Genomic DNA, 23252 nt, shown 5'->3' with positions numbered 1-23252 from the left:
TAGTTTTTAAAAATTTTATTATTCTTATATTTTTTTGTGGGTCCTTTGGGTTGGTGGGTTTTTTGATTTGTCTGGGTTTGGGGTTTTTATTATTATTATTTAGCAGACATCCCTGACTTTTTCTAGTCCTGACACTGCTTTAAAGATGTGCACTCGCATCAATGCTGATTATCCCATCTTGGAATAGTAGTAGAAACCATCATTCTGTTAGTAATGACTCTGTGGGTCTTTGTATTTTCCAGTGGCTGAGTCAAAAGGTGCCTGCTTCTATAGTGGTCGGTATAGTGCTAAGCTTCATGCTTTGAGCTTTTATCTTAACTTCCATGCTCTGCTGGTGCAGTCTATCATATTGCGTGGCCTACTGCTGTTTTTATAGAGCTTCCCTCACCTCTTTTCCGTTATTTTCTAGTGTCATGCATCCAGTTTAGGTTACTGAATTTGATGGGCTTGGGATGACTCCATGCCATCCTCTGCTTTGTCCTGCTCAAAGATTGTGGTTTTCAAGGGGTATGTAGTGTGAAGTATGGGATGTCTGTATTCATCCGGTGATGTTCCTGATCCAGTAACTTGTTCTGAGGCTGGTACATGAATGTATGAGCATGGTCAAAGCACAGGAGAAGCCACAATGAGGCTGGTACTGAGTTGAAATGAATAAACTCTAGCAGATCTAAGCTGTGATTATTGGGGTTGTTGTTTCTCTCCTGAACTCCCTAGCATATTTCTTCTTATTATTCCCTCTATCCATGCTCCAACAATTCATTCCATGGTAATCTTGTCATGTTGATTAGCCCTAGCATTTGTCTGAGGTAATAAGGTTCGCAAACATTTAAGTAGTTGGTCATCTCCTGCCTAGGTAAATGGAGGTGTTAAGGAAAGGAATAAAACCTGAATCACTTAGAAGTCATATGTCTCTCATAAATAGACAAATGAGAGGCAAAAAGTAGAGGAGAGTGAGTTGTTAATAACAAGCAGGAGGAGCTCCAAAAGGCTGCAAAAATCACTGTTCGTGTAAATGCATGGACAGGTCTTTGTAATGGCAACTGGTAATGCTGTCCATGTTGAAGTTTTCTTTGTTACATAAAACTCCTTGCCATGGATTTTTACCTCTTTTCCTGTGAAATGCATAAAAATGCTAAATGCATTCACTTTGGTTTAAGCTCTATTTAAGAAATGCTGCCAGGATTTGTTACTATTTTTGAAACCATCAGCATCTTGCCAACAAGTTTGAGGTGTCACTCCTGAAGAGAATCTCTTTATTGCAGGGTATGTAATAGAAAATAAACTGTGTTGTTGAGGAGAAGAAAAAAATATGAACAATATTTCATGTTCTCAATACAAAGTTGTAGACCATTTCCGTATGGGGATATAATCAGTCTAGATGTAGCATTTGTGATAAGCTTCAAGGAACTACATGAACATAATTTAACCAGCTTTGAAATATACAGTCAATTAACATCTGGGACAAAACTCTGTAAAAATAAATAATAAAGAAAAAGGAGAAATGGCAGTCTGCTGTCTTTGTTTTTCTGCTGTAAGACTTCAAAGAGTTGATGGCAGATTTTCAAAATTGGATTACAGTCATGGCTTGCAATTTTGAGATGTTCCAAATTATTTGCAGCCAATGGGTGGCATATAGAAAAAATGTTTAGGTTTCATTCTTTCAGAGTAATTTGCGTAATTTCGTTAAAGTCTTGCCTGTGTGGTTATCCTTGATATTGGTTGACAGTGGAATCTCTAACGTCTTCTCTTTTGGAATGTATTTTGTTCTAAGTATGGAATGTAGATAACAAATACACTCAAGGCAAGTTATGTACATGTTTTTATTTTTAAATTCTACTGTTTGGTGTGGGGTTTTGTTTTTGGTTTTGGTTTTTTTTTTTGTTGGTTTGTTTTGTGGGTCTCTTTGGTGTGGTTCCCCCCCCACCCCGCCATTAGCCAAATCATGCAACTGGAGTTGCAAGGCAGTTGTAGGAAGGTTGAAATACTAGTATTTTTTCAGAAAAAAACCTATGATGGTCATTACCTCATGTCCTTGATCTATTATTTTTGTTTTGTTTTGTGTTGCTTATTCTTGATGTAATTACAAATTGTTTTCTTCTTTCTAACCTGCACACTGTTACCCTTAATTGCCTTTTGGTTCAGGGTTATTTCAAATGATTTTGCTATATCTATAAGAAACGTGTAATGTTTGTGGAATTAGTGGAAATAGTCAGTAAAATTCAGTATAAAATTCACTTAAGTCAGTGTAAAGAATCCAGTAGTTTGTAATACATCAGGAAAATCTCATGTTGTCCCTTTATCATTCTTTTTACCTGTAGTTAGAAGTTGTGTGACTTACGCTAGATGTACTGTAAATTCATTCTTATTTTAAACAGAATGTTAAAAAAATGTAAACTATAACTTGAGATAAGTAAGAAATAGGAATGGTGTGTGTAACATGAGTTTAATGTAATGTGGTATTTAGTAACACACTTGTACTTGCAATGCAATTTTTCCTGTCATTTAGTGCATTTCTAGGATTTTTTTTTTAACCTGAAATGTATCGCTGCTGAAAAAAAACCCCTAACCCTTAAGCTCATTAGGAAAACAGTAGAATTTTTATTAAACGTGGTTTGGGTTTTTTGTATTTTGTATTGTGTGTGTGTGTGTGCGCGCGTGTGTGTGTGTGTATTTTATTTCATTATTTTATTTTATTTTGAAGATGAAGTCTTCATTTCTTGTCTTTGATCCATAAGTGAACCAGGCTTTTAACTGCTATTCATTCATCTACTGTGGGCAGTTTCAAAAATAATTTAAAGCTGATGTACTTCCTATGTCCTGTTTTAGAAAAGAAGCAAAACAAGTCAGTCTATGGAATGGACCTATAGGTAAGGTGTGTGTGACCAGTAGTCCTCCTTGTATTCTGCTGCTGCTTATTGCCTCATTTCCTTCATCTTGCTGTTTGGAGGAACTAGTGAAGAAACCCATCTTGGTCTGCAAAGAGGGTGAGAAAAGCAGGGGATTAAACACGGCTATCCCTGCTTAGGAGACTAGATCATTTAAGGACAAGTATACTTTTGCGATCATAAATATTCCACATCTAAATTTAAAGAAACACTGAATACATTTGAACTGAGTTCATAACAAGCAAAAATTTTGTATTTTCACAGAACAAAGTGGATGTCTAAGGACATGCATCCATCAATTTTCTTTAGTTACTTTAGGACACACTGGATTTCTTTTCCTTCTTTTCTAGGCCCTCAAAGAAAAGGATGATCTCAGAAGTCAACTTCTCTCCGCTATACACCAAATAGAAAACCTTCGGAAAGAACTGAATGATGTGCTTACAAAGAGAGCCCAGCAGGAAGAACTCCTCCACTGCAAAGAGGTAAAACTGAATGAAATGAAGTCTCACCAGGAATCTCTTGAAGAAGAGATGAAAGAAGTTAAAAGTACAGTAAATAAACTGGAGAATGAGTTGAAAAAGCAAGTCTTTCTACAAAGTCAAATGCAAGCTGAAAAGGAGCACTTGGAGACAGAACTGGCAACTAGTAACTTGATCCATAAAAAAGACCAAGAAAGACTCTTAGAAATGCAAGCAGATGTAAAAAACTTAAGTTCTGTACGTGTGGAACTAACAAACAGAATAGCAGAAGAGGAGAAAGTCAAAAAGGAATTACATAAGAGCCTCTCAGATCTCCAGAAACAGCAGGAATCCAAGCATGAAGAGATAACTTCAGCTAACAGACAGCTGAAGATGGAAAGAGAAGTTCACCAACAGGAGCTGGCAGATCTTAGATCAGAGTTGCAAAATGTTAAAATCAAACATGAACAAAATGCTGAAGAGCTCATGAAACTCCTTAAACAAGAAAAGGATGATGCAGAGGCTCAGATTAGAATGCTAAAGGTACTTATTCTGAAGAATTCCAATGTCAGACTTCCACACAACCCCCCCCACCCCCAATGGAGTGATGAAGGTTATAAAGCATGGGCTTTAAAAGATTTAACGCACATTTTATTGCAGGCCATAGAAGTTTAAAGTTTGGGTAAAAAGATGTAAGTTTTAGGTCAAAAGCTTTTCTGAGTTCAAAAGAATTGAAATAGTATGTCTGTGATCAGAACAGAGGGAGATATATGAGGCTGTAGTGCATTAATATGATTTGATCCTTTCTTCAGCTGTTATTTTTACAATTACTGTCATGGCCCTATTAAAGAACTTGCAGTATTTCAGGGTTTCTGCATTTTTATAACTGTTTAAATTGCGTGATGCAGAAATACTGTCATTTAATCTGGAAACACTTCCAGAATGTGAATAGGGATAATGAATAACATTTGTTAAGGTTAATTTTGATCTATTTCAAAAACTGTTTAGAATTTCTAATTTCTGTATAATTAGTCAGAAAATTACTATGTTCATATAGTAAATAATGAAATATACCGTTTTATTAATGAAGAAACAAGTTATTGTTTTTAGTTTACATCATTTGCTCCTGATTCAAGGCTACCACCTTGGGAAGAAAATGAGCATTTTAATGGCTTTAAGTGGTCTAAATAAAACTGAAAAGTGAAGTTGAAGTGGTCTAAACAGCCCAGTTAGCTGTCAACAGTTATAAAAGAGATACATTGCACTTTCATTGAAGTGGTTTTGATTACTGGTTAAATATATATGTAAGATAGTATTTTGCATGTCCTAATAATGATAACTTGTGTATTCATATAATGGAGGCAGTAGTTTTCCAGATAGGTTGTAAATTACCAACATATTTTGTGTGCACTTCTGAAGTACTATAAAGGTTTCCTACCTCAGTCCCATCAAATAAAAAATTTCTCTTGTCAAAATTCTACCAATTTAACCATAAAAAGCCATAAAATCCTTAATCAAAGCTTGAGATTTACAATCTCCTCCATCATAAGTAGTATAAGCATGTTTATTTCCTTTATTTTCTCACAAATATGCAAAGAAGTAAAAAACCGCATATTTTCAACACTTTCGCCATTATGAATTGATGTTACGTAGAAGATGACGGTTAGTTATTTAATATGTCATGAATGACATAGTACTTGGCAATAATTCTTAAGCACTTGGTAACACAGAAAACATTTAATGAAGACAACAATAGCAATAAAAAAATCTAGATAGTTGTCAGTGGAAGAATCATTAAAATCAAAACATTTTCACCTCAGTGCTTAACATTGGGGACTTAATTTCTAATGGGTCTAGTGTTATTTAAGTGATCTGTCCAAATATGTGTGTTTTGACAATTACATTGAAATTAAGGCTGTACATTTTAATATGAAGGGGACAGAAGGAAAGTGTATTCTGGATGGTAGTAATCAGAAAATGAGTTGATCATGACTGTGTGTTTCTCTTCTATGGAAAAGTCAATCTTAGAGTAAGGGCCTTGATATTAGTACTGATTTTTCTACCTAAACAGAACAATTAAAAAATTCACTTCCTCCTTTCATTTACAGTGCCATGACTTTCCCAGAATCCTTAATCTACATACTTTTTTTTTTTTTACAGCTTTGTGTCTCTGAAACAGAGAAGAGCAGAGGGCTTGAGGGAGATTAATTTTCTAAGATATTAGGGTAGGCAACTTTTTTTGGAAGTGCAGTAATAATGCACAACACTTTCTTGATTCAAAGACTGTAAGGGCAACAAAATGGATAACCATATCCATCTGTAGAAAGATCTGATAAGAACATGTCATCACGCAAGTGATTTTGTTACTTTTTGTCTGAAATTATCATTATATTGCAATTGGGTTTCACTTTTATGGACATACTTTTCATCCAAATTAAGGTAAACTTAGCATGCATTTTATCAAATAGCATTTAAGTATTGTGGTTTTAAGGTAGATTTTAAGGAAATCCAAGAGAAAGGGGTTTTTTACCTACTGACTTTTTTTTAGGCTGGTAAGTTTTTGTGCCCAGTAGCCAATTGTCTTTTACTGTTACAGTAATAATCTTGACCTTATTTATGCCTCAGCCTCGTCCAACCTTTGTAACTGCTTTTGGGAAAGAGTATACATAATCCTGTCCAAAGATTGTTAAAGCCTTAAAAATAAAGGTCAGTTGGGAGAGACTTGGAGTAAAGGGAAGTTTAACACATTTAAGACCCAAAGCCTTCAACTTAACTAGAGGAGGAATTTTGATGAGTTACTTTCAGGAAATCAAGGGCACAGGGTCCTGTGTTTACAGGACCAACTGCTGCATGGCTTGTAAATAGAAACTAATTTTGATCCTTATTGTTCTTCCTTCTCCTGACTCCTCTGCATCACACTTTGCTCTTGTCTGCCTTTCTGTAGTGCTGTACTGGATTGAAAAGTTATAAGGTAGTTAAGGACTTTTTGGTGTAGTAGGGGAGGTACCATAGGAATATTGTGTGTTGCAGTAGCACTGGAGAAGAACAGAATTTTGTACGAAATGTCAGTGTTGAGAGGGATCTTACTGTCTCAGTACTGAGACTCTGGTGCTTTAAGCTTTTAATTCTTTTCTGCTAGAACATTGTAAAGGATTCCCAACTATAAAATGTCTTTTTTATTATTTAAAATTATAAACTAGGCATAGGAAATTAACTGGTTTGCTTAGTGGTCCCCAATCAGCTATGTGTTCAGAAGCTCTGAATCTGTCCCCTAATTTTACTACATGCCCTCATTTGCTTTAAAAACCTTCTTGTTCTTAGAATAATGAAATACAAAATGTCATTGTGCCTGACAGCACTTTCAAGTATCACTTTAATGTAATATTATATCAATATATGTATCTATACATACATAATTGTGGAGATATATATCTTTAATTTTGAATTGTTTTCTATATATACACCAACTGAGTGTAGTTCTCTTTTTCCAGAAGGTTATCAGATATGGAAAATGGGTTTAATCCAGATCAATTAAATTATGGTCACATCTGTCTAGTGCATACTGGAAATTAATAAAAATTAACTTTCTCCATTGTGGCTTAAAGGTAATATAAGTGAGGAATTTGGTTCTTGGATTGCTCCGTCTAAGTAGACTTTATAATACAATTACCTTTAGCAGGAACTGAAAAGCTGATTTTATAAGAATGTTCCCAGAAAATGTTTTAGGCATTGTAGGCTTGTCTTTGTGTTCCATAAGTCTTTGTGGACTTAGGACAGCAAAGTTCTTTCTTGGAATTGCCCTTTGGAAGAGCTTTTGTACTCTGTTAGCTCTGGTGTCTAAATTAACTCATAAAACTTCTCTCTTTACCTTTCTTCCCCATAAAAGTTTTACTTATAGTATAATTGGGAGAATAGAATTTTTGCTTTTCCTCAGGAAGGAATTTACTTTGCAGATTTATTTGTGTGTGTAACTGCATCCCACAATTCATCTAATATGAAGCCGGTTTTGAGTAATATGTGTGTAATTTCCTTCTTTTTTGTGTATTTTTTTTGCATTTTCTAGATATTCTAGAGAATTTGTCAAATCTGTAGCTTTCAGTTAGTTACCTTCTCCACTGGAAACCAATATACTTAATCCATTCACCTTTTTAGGGATTTCAAGGCCCTTAAATTTTTTCTTTATTGTTCTCTCTTATGTTTCCATGAATAGCATTAAACCCACACAATTCTACAAATTAAAATTACCAAATCTTTGCAGTTATTTCCTTGCAGATATAAATTTAGTATTAGGTTCTGAAATGAAATTATAGTTTTAGACTTTCTGATTCCAAATTATTTCAGTAATGGAAAAGTTGCATGAATACTAGGCTTCTTAAGGTGATGTAAGCTGATGAGTGTAGCAGAGTTCAAATGTGGAAACTGGAACTTCTATTTACTGCTTTTAAAACAGTGTATGTTTCCACAACTCTGTGATACATGTTTTCCATGTTCAGGTAAGAGATTTCACTTAATGTAAGTTAAATGTAAAAAAACTTGATAGAATTATCCTTCTGTAATATTGTTGCACGGATTTGGAACTCTACATCCTGGGAGTGTTTTAAAATAAGCCATATAGTGACTTTGTAATTTATTTTCCCATTACCATCAGATGGAACTTGTAGATGAGAAAAACATAGTCAAGACTCAATATCGACAACTGGAGAAGATAAAAATTGAGTGTGATAAATTGACAGAAGAATTAACCCAAAATGAAGAAGAAAATATAAAACTCAGGCGGAAATGTGAGTTTATAAAAAAAGAACTGGAGAAAAAGGTAAACTTACCTGGTTTTAACCATGATTCATCAGTCTCTGTGCTAATAAATACCCCAAATAAATGATGAATTATAGAAATAGATGGCAAACTTAAAATACAAAAAATACACGTACATATTAAAGAATGCACACAGTCACACTGTAGTACACAGTTTCTAGGTAAATAAAAGATGGCAAAAGTGCTTTGGCTAAGTCATGAGTTGTATTCCTCCAAAGATTTGCTAATACACTTTAGGAGCAGAAATATAAATCCTGTTGTCTGCCCTGTTTCTGATATAGGTAACTAACAAATGTTTAACCAAACATGTCTACTTTTTTTTGCACATTTTTCTTAAAGTTGCAGCACAGTTATGAATTATTTAGAGCTAATTTGAAGTAGATAAACAATGTAGGCATGATAAAAGAAATTCTAAGTAACTTGAAAATTTTCTGCGTGAATATTTAAAACATGGCAAGTTTTTAAAGAAATTCACATCCCTTTCTTGTAGTGGCATTGTATTTCTAAAGATGGACACTGTCTGCCAGCCATCCTTGTTGCCTTATGTTCTGGTTATTTACTATCAAATATTAATTTGCAGTCTCACAACCTGGAGTTGTCAGCCGTTTTTTTCAGAAATCTAGTGATAAATACAAAGTTGCTGAAGAATTTTATTTTGTAACTCCTCTTTCTGCTTGCTTGAGTTCTGCTTTTTTCCATGATTGGTTCCACAGCATTGCTTTTTAATATGTTTTTCTTAACATGAATGTATTTTACATTGTGCTGTTTTTACATCTTTCTCTTCCTGCAGCACTGTGTTTTCAGATAAGTATTTCAGTACATGGATGAAGTTTTACCTTCTCCAGTGCAGAGCACATACCTGTCAGTATTTGATTAATTCATATTAAGACAACAGTGAAAATGGTTGTTTCTAATTGTTGACAAATTTGACTTCCTAGATTCAAATTCAAGAAAACAAACAAACAAAAATTTGTGCATCCTGCAGGAAATCGCACATAAATTTTTCATGATATCCTCATTTTTTGAAGGGAAAAAAAAGATATTTTATTCTCTAGTTGGAAGGTTCTTACTCTTCTATGTCAATTTAGTAATTACTCATCCTTGGGAAAAGAAATTTTTTTCTATGTTCAGTCATTTCACATAGACTGCTCAATACTCATCAGATAATTCTTCATTAGCTCAATAGTTTCAAACTATTTAATTCCATAGGAGGACCATGGGTATTAAGTCCTTTGTGGCTTCTCAGGTTTTTCAGTTTAATTTTCCATTCGTATTTTGTTGTTATAAATGAAATGCATAACATCACTCAGGTGTTGAGCTTAAAATCTAAATCTAATGAGCTTATCTTGAATGTGAGTAAACTGATTGTTTAGAAATGCTGTTAGCTCCTTTTGTCATTCTGCTTATATTTTCAGCCTATTCTGAGTGTCAGTCAGAGTGCTGTGACTCCTAGCCCTGAAAGAACAACCTTAGTGGGGTTTTTGGGTGCGATTTTGTTTTTTCTTATTTTTTGTCATGCTTTTTTTTTTTATTTAAAGTATGGAATGAGAAAATCTTAATTCTGGCATTTCTCTTAGCTTATTAAACTAACAGAAACTGCTTTAAAAGCTCAACTTGTTAGACGACTAAAAAGTACCTCAAGTAACAATTCAAAATGTATTATTTCTAGGTTGGGATTTTAGTGCTATAATATCTATTATTAAGGAAATGTGTTTGCAGGAGTGTATGTAGTCTTCTGCAGTCAGTTGTAAGCTAGCTCCAGCCTTACCTAATATTGGGAAGATACAGTTTTTAGATGGTCTTTTATGTCTAAGCTGAGAAAGAATGGAGAAGTTTTTAAGCACACAATCCTGTAGTCTCAACCTTTGAAGGTAAATGCAGATGGAGAGTTCCACTTGATTACATTAATTGGTTAACTTAAAACCACAATAGTGAATGTTCTCTCATAGTGGATTACCAGAAGCGGTGTTAAGATAGGGGAAATGATGGTATCTTGGGAATTCTCGTGCTAGCTGTCATGTTGTGGCATTGCAGAAGCCTGTTGTGTTACAAAATAGTTTTTTCTTCCACACTCTTCATATTTTTACTATAATTCTGTCCTTAGTGCAAATACTAATTCAAAGAAACATAGGTATTAGAGAGAGCTTGGATTTTAATTTTTTTTCCGTGAAATGTGAAGAGGTGGAGAATAATGGTAAAATTTTATGTTACTTTTTCTTCTGTGCACTTTTGTGTTATTAGTGACTTCATTTCTCCTGTAGACTCTGAAAGTAGAGTGATGAGAAATGTTGGCACACTCAGAAAATCAAGCAGATGAAAAATAAAGGAAAAAATACTGTTATATACTCTTGTAGTCATGGTCTTTGGGAGTGAACTTTGGCATGTGATGGACTGTGTTCAGTGGGTAATGAAATAGCATAGAATACTGGCACTGGAAGTATATATAATGCAATCTTATTACCTTCACAACACTGATCTAGATCAGAACTGCTATTTCAGCTCCCATATGGGTACCGCAGAAATACCGGAACCTGTGCCTATTAAAAATTCTTGTGATTTCTTCAGTTTGAAATAGCTACTGTGTAACTCAAGTATTTTTGTATGAATTAAAAAGCATCAGGCTGCTTATCAGGTATGGCTTTTTTACATTTGAAGGTCACCTATATTAAAAAACACCTATTTTACTAATAGATGTAACACCTATGCATATAAATATGTAGCGAGCTGGGTGTCGGTTTCTTCTCCCAAGAAACAAACAATAGGACGAGAGGAAATGGTCTCAAGTTGCATCAGGGGAGGTTTAGATTGGATATTAGAAAAACTTCTTCACCAAAATGGTTGTCAAGCACTGGAAGAGGCTGCCCAGGGAAGTGGTGGAGTCACCATCCCTGGAGGTATTTAAAAGACGTGTAGATGTGCCCCTTAGGAACATGGTTTAGTGGTGGACTTGGCAGTGTTAGGTTTATGGTTGGATTTTATGGTCATAAGGGTCTTTTCCAACCTAAATTTTATTCTATGATTCCATATGTATCCCATTCACAGAACTCGTACGTTAGAAATTACCTAGCTCCATAGTGGTGTCTCATGAGAGCAGTGTATGAAGATTTTCCAATAAACACAATTTAAACAATTGCACCTTGTCATTGCAGAGGTCCATAATTAATCAGTTTTCAAAATTGTTCTCTTTTTTCACCATTCTCAGTGCATTTACGCATACTGAGATGTGTTTGTTAAAGTGTGTAGGGGAATAGACAGGGATCGGCGACCGGAAGATCACGGGATGTGACGGAAAGATAGACTCCTCCCCATAGGAGTGGCAGGAACAGGAAGCGCAAGAGCTATATAAGCGTGTGACGCAGCTAAATAAACGGACATTTTGTATCCATCATATTGATGTCTGTGCATCACTGTCCCCAGGGTGGGTAGAGCCCTGTGTCCCGGAGATATGCGGCCCAAGATAAGTTCTCCCGTAGAAGCGTACAGCTACAAAGTGTTTACCCTTCGCTGCATTATATCCTCCTGATTTCAGCAGCAGACAGGTGCAAACCAATTTCACTTCTCACAAGACAGTTTTGTTTAATTACGATGCGTAATTCAATATGTTGTATAACGACACTGCTGCTGGGTTCAGTTTTACATGGTGGCTCTATTATAGATATAAAGGAAGATAATATGATTTTTAAAAATATGTAACATATTTAATCTTTCTGACATTGTATGATAATATAAAATACTTCCCTTAGTGCCAATCACTGTCCTATGAGATATTCTTTGAACACTTTTCCTTTGAGAACACATTGACTGCCAATACAAGTTTCCTTCAGAGGTCTCTTTGTCATGACAGAGATTAGATGCTTGTAACTGGTTCAGGGCAAAAGATAACAGGGGGAGTATTTGTTGTGGTCTCTCTACTGATGAAAAAGATTTATAACAGAATGTCTGGTTTTGACTCTGAAAATTAGCTTTGTAATTGTTGGGTTTGGATTTGGTAGCAGTTTCTTCATAACTGATTTACTGGAGAATCAAGAGAATCAACAGAGGAACTTGAGTACTATTAGAAGGTATTATTTTCCATGGCAAGAAACCGAACTCAGTGCATGAGTTAGTATAGTGTGATAAGATGGAAAGATACATTGCTAATGGTGTATGTTATATTATTAACGCAATAATTTTTCTTTTGTTTTTCCTCTTCCATTCTAGGATAAACAGATCAGCAGTGAAGATCATTTGAGAAGGATGGATGAGGCCAAATTGCAGTTTAAGGATCAGCTGCGTCACTTAGAAATGGAACAGGAATCCATTCTCACCATGATAGGAAATGAAATTGATGCTGCTTGTGAAATTTTTTCTCGGGACTCCATGGAAAAATTCAAAGTAATTCTAAGTTTTAAGTATGCTGCAATTTTGTTTTTTCTTAATGAACGTTTGTAGCACAATTTGCATGCATCTTTGCCACCTATCACTTAACTGGTATACACGATTTATGGACAATAGGGTTATGGATATTTAGCTGGTACACATGTACGTTGCTAGGTGTTACAATGGGATACTATGAAGATCTGCCCAGGCATTAATCATCACTCTTTCCTTTTGCTATTTTTTTGTGTGAGAAATGGTTCCCTTTTTGTCTGCTTGGGTGAGAAGACCTCAGCTAGAATTTTGAGGCAGGTTTTTGTAGGCCACCTCCACAGAGGTGGGAAGTCCCCAAGAAAGACCTAAAGGCTTTTAAAATCAGGGAAAAATGAAATAATGTTTTATTAAAAAATCATTTAGATGCTTTGTTTTTTAAGTACAGAAGCAAATGCTGGAAGTGAAAAGAGTTGAAATCTCCTCTTTTGTAGAGCAGGTCTTTGTATCCAGAAAACTCCCTCAGTTTCATGAAGCTTGTAGTTTGCTGTAACTTTTTTTCCCCCCCCTCGTACTACTTTTCCGCAACCCTTGTCTCCCATTAGCTTTTTTCCTGAGCATTCTCATTTGCTCGCCAGGGACAGAACCGTCTCTTCCTCCCTCCAGATGATTCAATGTGACCAATCCTCTTAAATCAACATTGTACACAGGTGAGAATAAAGAAAATGGACAATCTGAATCAGCTTGTCCCATACTCACTGGAATTTGGGGCACTTATATCACAAGTGCTTGACCTGGTGGCTTTTTAACTCTAGCTGTAACCATAGAGTACACTCAAACTACACCTTTTTTGTCTTCCTATTTAAACAGAGCATGCTTTCTGCTCTACAGTTTCTGGTCACTTGACTGGGCTGTGCTGCTTTTGAAACAGAAATTTTTCAGCATTGACACTGAAAATCCATTATATTTTTAATATTTTTTCTTTGTTTTATTTTCTATTTTATCTCCTCTCCTGTTTTGTTTGAAGGTGTGAAGTCATTTTGCTTCAGCCTTATAGTATGGTTGTGCCTTTTTCTCCACTTATGTATGGAGCTGGAATGTTGCAGCACACAAACAGATGAGAATCCTAAGAAAATGTATTTGACAAACAAGCTTTCTCCTCTGTAGCCCTACAGATAAGTCTCTTTTTTATTAAGGTTTTGTGATCTGCTATAGTTGCCAGATTCTTTATCATCGACCCATGCCTTCTTGGACTTGCTTCCCACCTTCTGCAGAGTGTTTGTCTGCTGGATAAAGTTTTGCTGATCCCTGTTTTCACAGTTCTCCTTATTTATCCCATTTAACTGTTTATCACTGGCAAACTTAAAACAGATTTGAATCTGAATTTTTGACTAGACATCTAATATGAAAGCATACATTACACAGTCTTTGTGGAGCCTGGTCTGAAATTTTTTTTTTTAAAAAAGGTAAGAAATTTCCATTGTTATATTGTTCCTCTGCCCAGTACTTCAGGTATTGCCAAGATTTCCAGAAGGTTTCAGACAAGTTCTTTACTGCAAGAAGTTGCCACTGCAACTAAGGTGAGCAATGAGGAATGTAATGGATAAATACTTGTATTCAGAGAACGTAAACACCAGGCTAACTCTTCCCTGATGAAAAATGTACTGGATTTTTTTTTTATAATCACTGCGTACTGGTGTTCTAAGCAAAGAATTCCACATGTATTGTTCAGATTTAATTTTCCAATTCGTGTTTTGTTATAAGAAATTTTATGCCTGTAATAACTACACCAGTCATGCTTAAACTGTAAAATGAATACTGCCTTCTTTGAAAGTGGTTGAACAGAATGAAGCTTGCTGCCATGGAAGTCACAATTTTCAGGTACGCGTTGCTTTATGAAGTCATGATCAACATGCCTACTAAAGCATTTCTTTTCGTCTGTGCCCTTATGTGGTGATAATTTTCACATAAAACATACGTACGAACATAACTGGATCGTGCTGTTTAGGCATCTTTGGTCTCTGTAGTTAATAAAGTCCATATAAATATAAAGAAATACACTAGTTACAAAAACTATTGGACCAGGACTAAAAGTACATAAAGACTCGCTGAATTGCAAAGTGTGGTAAATTAAAAACAAACAAACAAACAGAACCCCCACAAAACCTTTAGAGAAAGGCACAATGTAGTAATCATAGGATAGGACCACATGAGATAAAGGATAAGCTGGACATCAGGTTAATAGTTTCCTTGATTTTAAATAGATTTCAGTTGAGAGACCTGATTCTGAGACTATTCGTTTTCCCCTTGTGTATCAACTCATAAAGTGTGTGTGTGTGAAGTTCCATTATCACTAACTTTTTAATAAGTACCATAGAAAACATGTATAGAAGTACCTTTAAAACAAGTTTAACATAGTTCAGTTTAAATGCAGAAAAAACACCCATCACATTTTCTCATTGTATAAAGTATTAATGAAGCATTTCAGCATAAATTTATCTTCTTTTTATCTACTTAGTGAAGTAGACATACTTTGTTTTAATGCCTATCAAATATTCAAAGCAAGTGATTTCTCTTTTTCATTAAAGCACTAAGACCATCATCTTGAGGCATAATTTAAATATTTTGGGGGGTTGTCCTTTTCTAGTTTTTGATAAGACATCTATCATGTTGCACATAGCATTTCTGTAGGTAGATGCACTGATAATAGTTCAACAACTATCAACAATTGGTTCTGCTACTTCTGGTTCATGAGCAGCCACTGTTTTTCTGCAGAATGGAGGAAAAAACAGTTGAATGACTTTGAAGTTGGCCTTATCTTAAGAAGTAGTCATTTTAAAGTAGACTCTGATTGTATTATTTGGAAACAATATGGTATTTTTGTAAAAAAAATGGAGTTTCAAACTGAGAATATACACCCTGATGCAGAGATATGTTCTGGGGGTGTTTGAAATGAGTCATTGTAGTGATTCTTAGAAGAAAACTACACAGATTCAGAATACAACTTAACTATCATTGCAACTTAAGTTGCACCTTTAAACAAAATATCTATCGGTGAGTTTGCAGAATTTGCTTTTAAATGTGACTAATTTATGGTTAAATAGTTCTATTAAGCCATTTACAGATATGATTTCCAAGCTGGATTTTTAGCAAAGAATATTTATTTGATGAATTTCCAGTAAGCAGGAAAGATGCTTTTTCCTTTCTGTGTCTAATTCCTGGTTTTATGTCTATTTCTTTCTCCCCTACTATTCCTTAGGCAATATCACTTACACCAATGGTGCTGAATGATCCTCATCGCTGGTTAGCAGAAACAAAGGTAACAGTCAAACCTCCTGAAATTTTACTGAATAAGCTAATATCCAACATTTCTAATCATTCAGTTGAAAATGTGTTTGAAAAGGCACTTAAGGGGGAAAAGGAAAAATACAAAAGCTTTCCTTTGGCAATAATTCTTATGTGCCCAGACTGTTATTTCAACTGATAAAATAATTTTCCGCATTTTGCTATCGACAAGAAATAGCTGTCTCTAGAGCAAAATAAATAGCAATGCTGTTTTTGCAAAAAAAGAAAAATACGTTAAAGTAACTGCAGTGATAGCGTTTAGATCTGGTTCAATTATTTTCAGACATGAAAAACATGAGAATGTGGTCAGTAGGTTAAGTTTCTTTTACAGGTTTATAACAAAGCAAGAAATTATTTTAAATAAGGCTGTTATTTATTGTATCTAAAGGATATTAGACTGGACTTTTGGAAAAGGAACTATTTTCCTTCCCCCTTTGTTTGAAGCTTTTGAATCCTATCATGCAGGTGCAGACATGCTTGAAAAGTTCTTCAGAGCAATGACTGGTAACTTATAAACCTCATCTTTCATTCTGCAGCTTTCTTCCTGCTCCCCCAACTCACACACATAAACATGCTTCTTATCCAATATCTTTTAAAAGGAGTAAGTTTCTCATGATCAAAGTAGATCACAAGAAACTGTAGAAGACATGCTTTTTTCCTTCATGTAAAAAGTTCAAAGCCACAGGAGAAATGACTTAAGGAGAAATTACAGCTGTTTTGCATGTAAGTTAATTTAAGGTTATTGATGATGTACGGTCTATGTAAACTTGTAGACCAGGAAAGACTGCCACTATAGATAGCAGAGATAAGATAGGAATCAACTTCCTGCATAACATTTCTCCTTTTTTTCTTCATTTAAAGAAGTGACACTGACCTATTATTAAAAAGACCTTCCAAAGAGCACCTAATGTTCATTTGCATACAATTTTCACTTGTTTCTGTAGCTACCAGAGAGAAGTCTAGAATGACTACTTAAAATCCCCCCTTTTTTATTTTATTTTAAATAGGCAGTGTGAAAACATTGTCTTTTACCACTTCTAGATTTAGTATCTTCACCACGACCTTGGCATATCAATCTTCATTTTCCTCTGCATGAACCTTAAATATTAACTTTTGCTGACCAGAAGGGATTTATTTAACTTTTTTTAGAGTGGATAAATGCTTTCAATTCCATCAACGTGGAATAGAGAGAGAAAGGTATTCTGAAAGGAAAGAGTATCTCTTGGTGTCTATGTGTACACTAATTCAATGTGAATTTCCATACCTACCCTAGAAAATTTATGCTCCTGATTTAAAAAATAAAAAAAATCTCTGCATTACTTCTTCACACACAGTTATCAGCCAAAATATGTCTCTTGAGGCTCCTTGAGGGCCAGCATATGTCCTTGTAATATATCTGAATTTCCCCTTTTTTTATTATTATTCAGTAACAGGTAGATAATTTGATCGGTTAACATTGATGTCCTCTTATTTTCATTAGAATTCTTTACTTTTTATTGTCCCATTTTTTTAATGTAGACTAAGCTTCAGTGGCTGTGCGAGGAGGTAAAGGAGAGAGAAAGTAAGGAAAAAAAACTGCGATGCTACTTACTGCAGAGCCGAGAACAACTCAAGCACTTTACACAGATGAAGGAGGCTGAACACCAGTCCCTCTCTAAACAGATAAAAAAGCAGGAAAAACTTTTAGAAGAAGTTCACAGAGAAAAAAGAGGTATGTTGCTGGTTCCATTTTTGTTAATGAAAGGTAGAAAGAATTTTGAAACTCTACTAATTATAATTCCTATGGCACATTCAGGTGTATTTTATCAAGTAGTTATTACAAACTCTAATTTGGTAACACGCTATGGATAACTAAGAAAACAATGTTTTTGTTTCCTTTGCTGACAAAAAAGGCAAACACAATCAACTACATTTCAACCCAGTACAGTGGCTGAATAACACATGAGTTTGCAACATGGGCAGTGGATATAGAAGTTATTTTTCAACTGTACCGTCTGAGACATTCCATAACCCAGGCAAAGAGGAATTATACAAGAGTCTGAAGCAACATTGGTGATGCTGCTTTTATCTGTCAAAAAGAAAGAGCCCAAAGCAGTCCCAAGTCCTGTGCAGTTACTCCCTTTTGCTTAAAATGTATGTACAAGAACTTTGGCAGATTTTCTTCTCATCCCTTCTTTTGTATTGTGAAATGGAGTAAGACAAGCTTTGGTTCTAATTAAAATGACTGACATTATATATGGAATATCACTTAAGAATAGTTTTGTCCCTCTCTTGGCATGTGATTCTTACTCTGGAGTGTTGTGTGCCAGGCTTGGTGCTAGCGTCTGTACCATCCATGCTTGTCATGAAGGGGAAATACTAATCAGATTTTACTGAGCAGTGTCAAGTTCTGGTAGGGATGGACCTCGCTGTCCCCAGCGAAGGGCCATTTTTTAGTCTCATCGCAGGTACTTGTACTTTAGCATTTTATAGTTTCTTGAAGAGTGACTTGGAGCAGAATGCTTTTAGGAGTAGAGAAACATGCTTTCATCATGAGCTTATTATTCTAGAGTCTCAAGACAAGAAGATTTCAGTCTTCCATCATTCTGCTTTTCATTTGTGTACAAGCTCTTTTATGCTGTGTGACTTGTAGCTTAATTAAACACATTCTTTCAATGAGGAGTATTTTTATAGTAAAACCAGAACATTACAGCAAATTTGGAACATAAACAATTCAAAATGCATCTTTATTTTCATCCTTAAAACAAGATTTTTTTTTTTCCTGCTCTCAGAAGTCAATTTTTTTTTTGATATAAACAATTTGAGAGTGGACCCTTGTTAGATCCAAACTTAGATGAAGTATAAAATTTTGAAGTGTAGGCTTGGTCTTGGTCAGGAAGAATCTATGCATGCTGTTGATCTGAGTTGAGTAGCTAGCTCTTACAGTCAATACATAATGTATTTGTGAAGTTTTATCTTCAAAGGTGTCTTATTTATTGTCATTACTGCTTTTGAAAGACAGCTCTGTATCTTTCTGATGTTTAGAAGCTTCCTTTAATTTCCAAGAGGGTGTTTTTAGTAAGAGCTTGGAAAATTACTTAGAAATTGTGCACTGTATACTGACCCATACATGATGGCTCTGAGCAAAACCAGAATTAAGTTATTAATGCCTGCCTTTAACGTGGCCCCCCACAACATCCTTCTTGGAAAATCAGAGAGGTATGGATTTGATGGATGGACTATTTGGTGGGTAAGGAATTGGCTGGGTGGCCGCATCCAGAGGGTAGTGGTCAATGGCTCAATGTCCAGATGGAGATCAGTGACAAGTGGTGTCCCTCGGTGGTCCATACTGGGACCAGTACTGTTTATCTTAATCAATGACATAGACTGTGGGATCAAGTGCACCCTCAGCAAGTTTGCAGATGACACCAAGCCAAGTGGTGCAGTTGACACACCTGAGGGACAGGATGGCATCCAGAGGGACCTGGACAAGCTCGAGAAGTGAGCCTGTGGGAACCTCATGAGGTTCAACAAGGCCAAGTGCAAGGTCCTGCTGGGGGTTGTGACAACCCCCAGTATCAATACAGGCTGGGGGATGAAGGGATTGAGAGCAGCTCTGTGGAGAAGGGCTTGGGGGTACTGGTGGATGAAAACCTGCACGTGAGCCGACAACGTGTGCTTGCAGCCCAGAAAGCAAATCGTCTCCTGGGCTGTGTCAAAAGAAGTGTGGCCAGCAGGTCGAGGGAGGTGATTCTGTCCCTCTGCTCTGGCAAGACCCCACCTGCAGTTCTTTGTGTGTCCAGCTCTGGAGCCCTCAACACAGGAAAGACACGGACCTGTCGGCATGGGTCCAGAGCAGGGCCACAAAAATGATCAGGGGGATGGAGCACCTCTCCTGTGAGGGCAGACTGAGAGAGTTGGGAGTTTTTACCCTGGAGAAGAGAAGGCTCTGGGAAGACCTTATTGCAGCCTTTCAATACTGAAAAGGAGCTTACAAGAAAGATGGGGACATAATTTTTCGTAGGGCCTGAAGCAACAGGACAAGGAGTAATGGCTTTAAACTAAGGGAGGGTAGGTTCAGACTGGATATAAGGAAGAAATTTTTTACCATGCGTGTGGTGAAACACTGGCACAGGCTGCTCAGAGAGGTGGTAGGTGCCCCGTTGCTGTGGAAACATTCAAGGTCAGCCTGGACCGGCCTTTGAGCAACCTGGTTGGGTTGAAGATGTTCCTGCTTATTTCAGGGGGGTTGGACTAGATGACCTTTAAAGGTCCCTTCCAACCCAGACCATTCTATGAGTCTGTGATGCTCCCATAATAGTAATAATCTGTGATACTTTTCTGTCCCTAGGTATCAGTGTCTAAAAGCATAACAGTAGAATAAAAAGTACAATATAGCTAATGTTGAGAAATCTATAACCGAAGGAACTGAAGACAGAAATTTTTATATGAGAAGAGAGGAGGGAGGAAATATTATATGATGATAATTCTCAGTGTTAAGGCCTAACATTATCTCAAGACCTGCACTGAATGTTCTGAGAATATTACTTCTCCAGTGCACGCACATGTGCTTGCTCGCACTCTTTCTAAGGCACTGTCCCAACAGAAGAGCAAGGTCTACTAAAACCCTTAACTGTAGTTTTTGTCTTTTCCCTTCTTCAATAAAGCATTCGTAAATATCTAGGATATTGTAGGCCTTTGAATCCTCCTTATTAATTTCCATAGAAGAGTTCACATTATCACAGTCCTACCTGTGGTGGTAAAATGGCTGTCTACATAGTATGATCCTAACAAATACAAGCAAGCTGATGTAAAAATTCATGATTGAGAGAATAGTGAATGAAGGAAAACACAGTATTGTAGTACAGAGCTTCAGGATTGTCTACAGAGTAGCAGAAGTTTCATAGCTCTGTGATGCATGAAGATTGGCTGCAGTTGTCTATCTTTCTTGCTAAGCTTACTGTCCTGGAGAGCTGAGAAAATCAGAAGTCTAGCAGTATTATTTATAAATACCTAAGAACTGAAGAGGGTGTGGGTTCTGATTTCAGGTTAGCAGATTTGTACTTTGGATACAGTTCACTACTTAACAGGTTATCTAGCATGCCACCCAATGGGATATTTCGGTAAGTAACAATTCAGAAAAAAGTAAAAATTTGCCACATTTCTCCTCTTGAAGTGATTTTGATCTCTTAGTCAAATAGGTTTTAATAGCATTGCACTAAGTATTCAGTGTTTTAACAAAGCAGACAAAGGTCTGAGGAAATAAAAGGTATAAATTCCAGTTTTCTAAGTAAACTTTGTTTGCATTCTGAAGTCACTGAGCATGCCAAGCTGTTCTTATAGATCTGTTTTAAAATTAGTTCAGATTACAAGGATGATATTACAGAGAAATGTTTGAAGGTAGGAAACTACCATCTTCCTGATTTGCACCCAAGACCTGGCCCAAATTTCTTTCATTTATCCAATTTTATATGGTCTAGCCAGATTGGGTAGTCTGAAAAACTTATCATACAAATCAGTGAAAGTCTATATTTGATCTGGGAGCATCCATTGGTCTTACAGACTCAGATTTGCTTTAGTTGCTGGTTGGTTTAGTCAAAATAAAGTATCAGCTCTTTTTCTTCATCAAGAGTAGAACATCAGCATCTTTGGAAAACTGAGTCAAGACGCATGCTACAATTTTATTTTTATTTTCCACGAGGAAGAAATTTCCATTCATACCCAAACCCCTTTAGTTCTCTTACCATGTCTACTACCTCTACATTTTGTAATCAAACTGTATCTTATGCATCAATAATAGTTATTTATTTTCTATTTGGTATATGCCTGAATTCTTAATTTCTGATCACAAAAGTTTTTTAGAATCTTACTTTGCCAGCCTTAGCTCAGAAGGAGAGAGTCAACTGCTTGGGAGCTCTTATCTTGGAACATAGCATGTTTATTTCAAAAATATCTGTTAACTAAGTGAATAGCATTAACTGTTGAGCTCAGGCCCTGGCCTTATTTACCTACATTTGTTCCTTTCTTGATTTTTTTTTTCCGTCTCTGTGAGATTTCACTAGCTTTGACCATATTAGTCAGTGTGCTAGAGTATTTCTAATCTTGAATTTAGTTCTGAAGACAGCTAATCTTGTGTATATATAATGCAGTCAGAGTAGCTGATTAAAAGAAAAAGCGACGTTAAGCTGTAGCAATCTTTTTTCATTTGTTATTGCTTAAATCCCTATAAAATATTAGGTATTGTAGTTTTGTCATAATTTTTTAATTGAAGGTGTTAGGAGTATGTGGCTTTAGGTAACGGATTTTAAATGCTTTAATATTTACCTTATATACAAGAGTATACATTTTTTCTGTTACCTTAAGGCTCACTTATACTTGGGAATGAGTACAGAGGGGAACCTTAGTATAAATAGATTATGGAACATAGCTCTTCCCAGAAAATCTTTCTTGGAATATACTGAAATGTATAGAAGCTATATGTGGTGTGGTATAGCAGTGAGACATGGAGTCTGCACAGTTCTTTTGTTTCAGGATAATATACTGCTACTTCAGAGAAGATATGGATAGTCAACAAAGAAAGGTTGTTTAGCAAAATAAGACCTGATATATTTTGGCAAGGCCACATCTGTTCCTTTTTTATAAAGTGATGTTGGTAAGGCTATAGTGATGTACGGAAGAGCAAGTGCCTTGCTCTGTTATACAGACCTTACACTGATTTAATTTATCTCAAAGATATAATATTCTGCAAACACTGCTTTACATAAAGTACCGGGTGATGCAAGCAATATTCTGTACTACTTCTCAGCATCTACACTCTTCACACTTTAATTATTACAAATTTAGAATTGCTTTGATGTAGGTTATACTGCTAAGTAAGTTTTAACTAGATAATGATTCTAGTCCTGAGCTATGATAGATTTATATTAGACGCTTTTGTCACAAGCACAAACCTGTGCTGGGCAAGTCTGTGGTGTTATGCCTTGTTCATTACGTTCATCATTCGTTCTGTTCTCATTCTACTTACATTCATGGTAATCAAGAGTCAGAATAAAAAATGTTTTTTCTGCATTGTCTTAGATTTGAGGATACAAAATTGAATTTTAGAAGACTTAAAGTTTTAGCTGGTTTTAGTGATGGTGTCATCTCTGTTAATTATACAGTTAGCTACTAGTTTCATCACTTGTGAAGGTAAATAAAATTTATTTTTACAAAGATTTTGGTAAGTGATTTCTGAAGCAAGACATCCCTTTGTTTTAATATTTGGGGATTTTTTTTTAAAATTTCACTCAATTATTTGTTATTTAACTGGTGTGGAAAAATCAGATTGAAAAGACCCTTTTATGTTAAAGTAGAGTCAAAGTGTAGGTAAAGCTCTTCTTTGATAAAATCTTATCATCCAAATTATTTTTTTTTCTTAAAGCTAGTA

General features: G+C 35.6%; 1 protein-coding gene across 9 annotated transcripts in view; it reads left to right on the top strand.

Moving 5' to 3' along the window:
* CEP128 (centrosomal protein 128) overlaps positions 1-23252 on the top strand; it is a 144176-nt gene that overhangs the window by 48966 nt on the left and 71958 nt on the right. For 8 of the 9 annotated variants that reach the window (XM_075103641.1, XM_075103640.1, XM_075103642.1 and 5 more), the window contains 5 exons: positions 3236-3886; positions 7992-8156; positions 12356-12529; positions 15762-15821; positions 17366-17558. In XM_075103641.1, coding sequence (XP_074959742.1) covers positions 3236-3886; positions 7992-8156; positions 12356-12529; positions 15762-15821; positions 17366-17558 — 1243 coding nt within the window. Of the gene's footprint in view, positions 1-3235; positions 3887-7991; positions 8157-12355; positions 12530-15761; positions 15822-17365; positions 17559-17739; positions 17874-23252 lie in introns of those variants that run through there. The other variant, XM_075103645.1, reaches the window with a different exon arrangement.

Source organism: Phalacrocorax aristotelis, chromosome 9 (genome assembly GCF_949628215.1).
Source record: "Phalacrocorax aristotelis chromosome 9, bGulAri2.1, whole genome shotgun sequence".
Lineage (NCBI taxonomy): Eukaryota > Metazoa > Chordata > Aves > Suliformes > Phalacrocoracidae > Phalacrocorax > Phalacrocorax aristotelis.
The sequence above is the reverse complement of the archived record's forward strand: the minus strand, read 5'-3'. Positions and strand labels throughout refer to the sequence as shown.